General features: G+C 46.5%; 1 protein-coding gene across 1 annotated transcript in view; it reads left to right on the top strand.

The window, feature by feature from the left end:
* Positions 1 to 2319, top strand: part of LOC135537005 (rho GTPase-activating protein 44-like) — a 70764-nt gene extending 68445 nt beyond the window's left edge. Inside the window, 1 exon segment of the mRNA XM_064963215.1 lies at positions 961 to 2319. Within this exon segment, the coding sequence (XP_064819287.1) occupies positions 961 to 1151 (191 nt within the window). The 3' untranslated portion in view covers positions 1152 to 2319.
* Positions 2320 to 6785: the final 4466 nt, after the last annotated feature.

Here is a 6785-nt window from a genome sequence, read left to right on the forward strand (position 1 = left end):
GGTTTACAATATCAGCCATGCTAACACTAGCTATCTGCCCAATTCTCTTGGTGTTACAGTATCAGCCATGCTAACACTAGCTATCTGCCCAATTCTGTTGGTGTTACAGTATCAGCCATGCTAACACTAGCTATCTGCCCAATTCTGTTGGTGTTACAGTATCAGCCATGCTAACGCTAGCTAGCTGCCCCATTCTGTTGGTGTTACTTTCGTCGGCATGCTGTTGTTCAGACTGTACGTACTGTATGCATGGCTTATGGACTTCCTAGAGCGCATCACATACACTGCAGCGCTCACCATTGCAGACGCCGTCGCTTCCCCCGAAGGTCCATCTTTAACGCTCGGCCCTTTTTACCATCCCCATGGCAACAAACGTGGCCCCTGCTACAGGACAGGCGCGTGGGCTCCACAGGTAACCCCCAGGTGACCTCCATCCCAGACCCATGGCTTCAGGACAGACCCATCTGTTTCACTGCCCTCCCTCTGACAGCGTCGCCTCCTGCTCAGTTTGTTTCACTGCTTTCTCTCCAGAGGTCTCTGGTGTTATACCTACTAGCCCAGTAACACAGTATGACTACCTCCCTGTTATAGACCTAGCTTCTCCAGAGGTCTCTGGTGTTATACCTACTAGCCCAGTAACACAGTATGACTACCTCCCTGTTATAGACCTAGCTTCTCCAGAGGTCTCTGGTGTTATACCTACTAGCCCAGTAACACCTCCCTGTGTAGAATGTGTCAGAGACCAACATAGCATACTGCTGCTTTCTTCAAACAATAACAACAGAATGCAGTTTTTTCTGACTCAAAAAACTAAATTTCCTTTCTGCTTTATTCCTTTTTTTTACACACCATCATCACCTCCTCCTCCTCCTCCTCATGCTTCTCTTCACCACCACCACACCATAATAATCACATCCCACCTCTGTCGCCATGCCAACCCGCTAACCATGCCATCATTAGATTACTTCAGTTATGAAATCCCCTCCATCAATGTGAACCTGGACAGCCTCATCGACGAGTTCGGCGGTGCTGCCCCCTGCAGGCGCTACGGAGCGGTGACACACGCCCCTCCCCCGAGGAGAGACGATAACCCCGACCACGACCCCTACGCCGTGCCTGAGGACGACGAACCCCAGGACACCACCTTATGACATCGTTACCCTGAGACAGCCCTATGATGTGACATCATCAGAGCTTGCCCGAGGCTGGCACCGCGGCACTCCTATCATCCAGCTCGCTGTACATGCTGTTAGACTGTAATGCTCGCTCGCTCACACCGCACTGCCACGACGCTCCCAGACAAAACAAACAAACACAGCTTCTTCTTATACACCACAATGCCCACTTGACCTTTGACCTGAAACTCCAGATCTGAACCATGACCTCTGACCTGGAACTCCAGGACTGAACCTTGACCTCTGACCTGGAACTCCAGGACTGAATCTCCCCCCCTCACATTATGCTATACCTGCAGGCTGCAAGCAAAACTCATCTCTTAGAAATACTACGCAAATAGTAATGTAAACTCAATGTGAGCAAACAATTAACACACCACATGCCATATAGAGGAGGACCAGTTGCCTTTGGAAGGAAGAAGACATATGGATTATATGGAGGAGTATTAAATGCCATGTTCAGTATTATATTTTTGCTTTGTGGATACTACAGTGTTTTCCTCTCTTTGAAACAGTGATCAGTATTTTTTTGTGACTTTTTAAGTAATTTTTTTGCCTTATATGAAAAGCCTGCACTTAACTTGCAATACATGCATCGCATACTCACAAATAGTTTGGCCTGACCCTAAAGGAAAGAAACTCTTCAGTAGTTTTTACATTACTATCTACTGGTTGGGTAGATGTGTGGCTAGTGGATCTGATTGGTTGGGTAGATGTGTGGTTAGTGGATCTGATTGGTTGGGTAGATGTGTGGTTAGTGGGCCTGATTGGTTGGGTAGATGTGTGGTTAGTGGGCCTGATTGGTTGGGTAGATGTGTGGTTAAAGTGGATCTGATTGGTTGGGTAGATGTGTGGTTAGTGGATCTGATTGGTTGGGTAGATGTGTGGTTAGTGGGCCTGATTGGTTGGGTAGATGTGTGGTTAGTGGGTCTGATTGGTTGGGTAGATGTGTGGTTAGTGGATCTGATTGGTTGGGTAGATGTGCGGTTAGTGGATCTGATTGGTTGGGTAGATGTGTGGGTAAAGTGGATCTGATTGGTTGGGTAGATGTGTGGTTAGTGGGTCTGATTGGTTGGGTAGATGTGTGGTTAGTGGGTCTGATTGGTTGGGTAGATGTGTGGGTAAAGTGGATCTGATTGGTTGGGTAGATGTGTGGTTAGTGGGTCTGATTGGTTGGGTAGATGTGTGGGTAAAGTGGATATGATTGGTTGGGTAGATGTGTGGGTAAAGTGGATATGATTGGTTGGGTAGATGTGTGGTTAGGGGATCTGATTGGTTGGGTAGATGTGTGGTTAGTGGGTCTGATTGGTTGGGTAGATGTGTGGGTAAAGTGGATCTGATTGGTTGGGTAGATGTGTGGTTAGTGGGTCTGATTGGTTGGGTAGATGTGTGGGTAAAGTGGATATGATTGGTTGGGTAGATGTGTGGGTAAAGTGGATATGATTGGTTGGGTAGATGTGTGGTTAGGGGATCTGATTGGTTGGGTAGATGTGTGGTTAGTGGATCTGATTGCTTGGGTAGATGTGTGGTTAGTGGATCTGATTGGTTGGGTAGATGTGTGGTTAGTGGATCTGATTGGATGGGTAGATGTGTGGTTAGTGGATCTGATTGGTTGGGTAGATGTGTGGTTAGTGGATCTGATTGGATGGGTAGATGTGTGGTTAGTGGATCTGATTGGATGGGTAGATGTGTGGTTAGTGGATCTGATTGGTTGGGTAGATGTGTGGTTAGTGGATCTGATTGCTTGGGTAGATGTGTGGGTAAAGTGGATCTGATTGGTTGGGTAGATGTGTGGGTAGTGGATCTGATTGGTTGGGTAGATGTGTGGTTAGTGGATCTGATTGGTTGGGTAGATGTGTGGTTAGTGGATCTGATTGGTTGGGTAGATGTGTGGTTAGTGGATCTGATTGGATGGGTAGATGTGTGGTTAGTGGATCTGATTGGTTGGGTAGATGTGTGGTTAGTGGATCTGATTGGATGGGTAGATGTGTGGTTAGTGGATCTGATTGGTTGGGTAGATGTGTGGGTAGTGGATCTGATTGGTTGGGTAGATGTGTGGGTAGTGGGTCTTCAGGGTCATGGTGTGTAGTGTACCGTATTCCTCACAGGGTAATATGATGAGTTATTAGTCCTAGTTTTCTGCACACTATAGAGATGACGATGAACAGAGTCTATTGAATAATGCAGTATGAAATACATAACTAACCCTATTCTGCGGAGGGTTGGGGTCCATTCCATTTCAATTCAGTCAATTTAGGAAGTAAACTGTTTACTTTCTGAATGAATGAATTGAAATGGAATGGACCCCAACCCTGATGTCTGTGTCACCCCTGTCCCCAGTCCCTATTCTCCCCACGTCTCCCCCATGTACACATATCTGCATTGATACACAGTTAGGAGACATCTGTAGGATTGCTTTGTAAGTAGCAATAATTTATTTGTACAGGGTTAAAGATGAATTCATGCACATATTTTCACCAGCACAGTATTAGAATGTCTATGGAATAGAACACAGTGCATTGTTGCTGTTCTCAGAAGGGGTTTTCAACTATCAAACTGTATCGTTAGACAATAATGATGCACATGAAATATGTTTTCGAGTTGGGTCCAGAATACTAACTAGCCATTTGATTTCTGTTCCCAAAATGAAGGCCCCTTATTGCTTAAAACCTTTCTGGATCCAATAGCAGAGCTGTGCTCACAGAGACTGAGGAGTGACATCATACCTTTCAGACTGAGGAGTGACATCATACCTTTCAGACTGAGTGATATCATAACTTTCAGACTGAGTGACATCATACCTTTCAGACTGAGGAGTGACATCATAACTTTCAGACTGAGTGACATCATATCTTTCAGACTGAGTGACATCATACCTTTCAGACTGAGGAGTGACATCATATCTTTCAGACTGAGTGACATCATACCTTTCAGACTGAGTGACATCATATCTTTCAGACTGAGTGACATCATACCTTTCAGACTGAGGAGTGACATCATATCTTTCAGACTGAGTGACATCATACCTTTCAGACTGAGTGACATCATACCTTTCAGACTGAGGAGTGACATCATACCTTTCAGACTGAGGAGTGACATCACACCTTAGAGACTGGGGGGAGACATCATACCTTAGAGACTGGGGGGAGACATCACACCTTAGAGACTGGGGGGAGACATCACACCTTAGAGACTGGGGGGAGACATCATACCTTAGAGACTGATGTCTCCCCCCTGATGTTTAGAGTGGCAGCTCGTGGTCAAGGCAGGCAGAATGGTCAGGCAGGTGGGTACAGAGTCCAGAAACAGGCAAGGGTCAGAACCGGGAGGACTAGAAAAAGGAGAATAGCAAAAAGCAGGAGAACAGGAAAAACGCTGGTTGACTTGAAAGAAACATACAAGACGAACTGGCACAGAGAGACAGGAAACACAGGGATAAATACACCAGGAAAATCAGCGACACCTGGAGGGGGTGGAGACAATCACAAGGACAGGTGAAACAGATCAGGGCGTGACACTTTCAGACTGAGGAGTGACATCACACCTTTCAGACTGGGGAGTGACATCACACCTTTCAGATTGGGGAGTGACATCACACCTTTCAGATTGGGGAGTGACATCACACCTTTCAGACTGGGGAGTGACATCACACCTTTCAGACTGAGGAGTGAAATCATACCTTTCAGATTGGGGAGTGACATCACACCTTTCAGACTGGGGAGTGACATCACACCTTTCAGACTGGGGAGTGACATCATACATTTCAGACTTGTGAGTGACATCACACCTTTCAGACTGAGGAGTGACATCATACCTTTCAGACTGGGGAGTGACATCACACCTTTCAGACTGGGGAGTGACATCACACCTTTCAGACTGAGTGACATCACACCTTTCAGACTGGGGAGTGACATCACACCTTTCAGACTGGGGAGTGACATCATACCTTTCAGACTGAGTGACATCATACCTTTCAGACTGGGGAGTGACATCATACCTTTCAGACTGAGTGACATCATACCTTTCAGACTGGGGAGTGACATCACTTCTGTGCTGAGCAGAACCAAGCTGTGTTGTTCTGGCCTGGTTACACCTCTGCTAAAGCCGCTGGATCCATGCTGGAAAGAACCTTTTAAAAGGACAATATCCAAGCCAGCACAATACTGTTTGGGTTTGCAAGATAGTGTGAAAAGGGTATTAGAGTTTGATACAGAAGGGGCAGTCTGAGAGGACCAATTATGTTCCTCCTCTAAACTGCTCATAAAACAACCAATCAGATCCAAAGGTTCCAAAGACTGCTTCAGGTTCTAAAGATGTTTATCTCTTAACTCCAGGCTCTGTAGTCCAGGCTCTGTAGTCCAGGCTCTGTAGTCCAGGCTCTGTCGTCCAGGCTCTGTAGTCCAGGCTCTGTAGTCCAGACTCTGTAGTCCAGGCTCTGTAGTCCAGGCTCTGTAGTCCAGGCTCTGTAGTCCAGGCTCTGTCGTCCAGGCTCTGTAGTCCAGGCTCTGTAGTCCAGACTCTGTAGTCCAGGCTCTGTAGTCCAGGCTCTGTAGTTCAGGCTCTGTAGTCCAGGCTCTGTAGTCCAGACTCTGTCGTCCAGGCTCTATAGTCCAGACTCTGTCGTCCAGACTCTGTAGTCCAGGCTCTGTAGTTCAGGCTCTGTAGTTCAGGCTCTGTAGTCCAGACTCTGTAGTCCAGAGTCTGTCGTCCAGGCTCTGTAGTCCAGGCTCTGTCATCCAGGCTCTATAGTCCAGGCTCTGTAGTCCAGGCTAGGTATTTCAGGCTCTGTAGTCCAGGCTCTGTAGTCCAGACTCTATAGTCCAGGCTCTGTAGTCCAGACTCTGTAGTCCAGGCTCTGTAGTCCAGACTCTGTAGTCCAGGCTCTGTAGTCCAGGCTCTGTAGTCCAGGCTCTGTCATCCAGGCTCTGTAGTCCAGGCTCTATAGTCCAGGCTCTGTCATCCAGGCTCTATAGTCCAGGCTCTGTAGTCCAGGCTCTATAGTCCAGGCTCTATCATCCAGGCTCTATAGTCCAGGCTCTGTAGTCCAGGCTCTATAGTCCAGGCTCTATAGTCTAGGCTCTATAGTCCAGGCTCTGTAGTCCAGGCTCTATAGTCCAGGCTCTATAGTCCAGGCTCTATAGTCCAGGCTCTATAGTCCAGGCTCTATTATCCAGGCTCTATAGTCCAGGCTCTGTAGTCCAGGCTCTATAGTCCAGGCTCTATAGTCTAGGCTCTGTAGTCCAGGCTCTGTAGTCCAGGCTCTATAGTCCAGGCTCTATAGTCCAGGCTCTGTAGTCCAGGCTAGGTATTTCAGGCTCTGTGATCTTCGACCCTATAGTGTAAATACAAAGAACTGTACATAAATATGTGTATAAACCTAAGAGGTAAAGAGTAATGTAAAGGCAAATCTATTATTATTATACACATATATATTAATATATGTGATGATATATTTATTATGTGTAGAGATGATATGATAAATAATGTGATGTTTATTTATGTCCCGATTATTACCAGAGTCACAGCAACACAACAGACGTGTTTATGTTTGTCCCCTGATTCACACGATTATTACCAGATTCACACAGCAACACAACAGACATGTTTATG

Source organism: Oncorhynchus masou, unplaced genomic scaffold, assembly GCF_036934945.1.
Source record: "Oncorhynchus masou masou isolate Uvic2021 unplaced genomic scaffold, UVic_Omas_1.1 unplaced_scaffold_696, whole genome shotgun sequence".
Taxonomy (NCBI): Eukaryota; Metazoa; Chordata; class Actinopteri; order Salmoniformes; family Salmonidae; genus Oncorhynchus; species Oncorhynchus masou.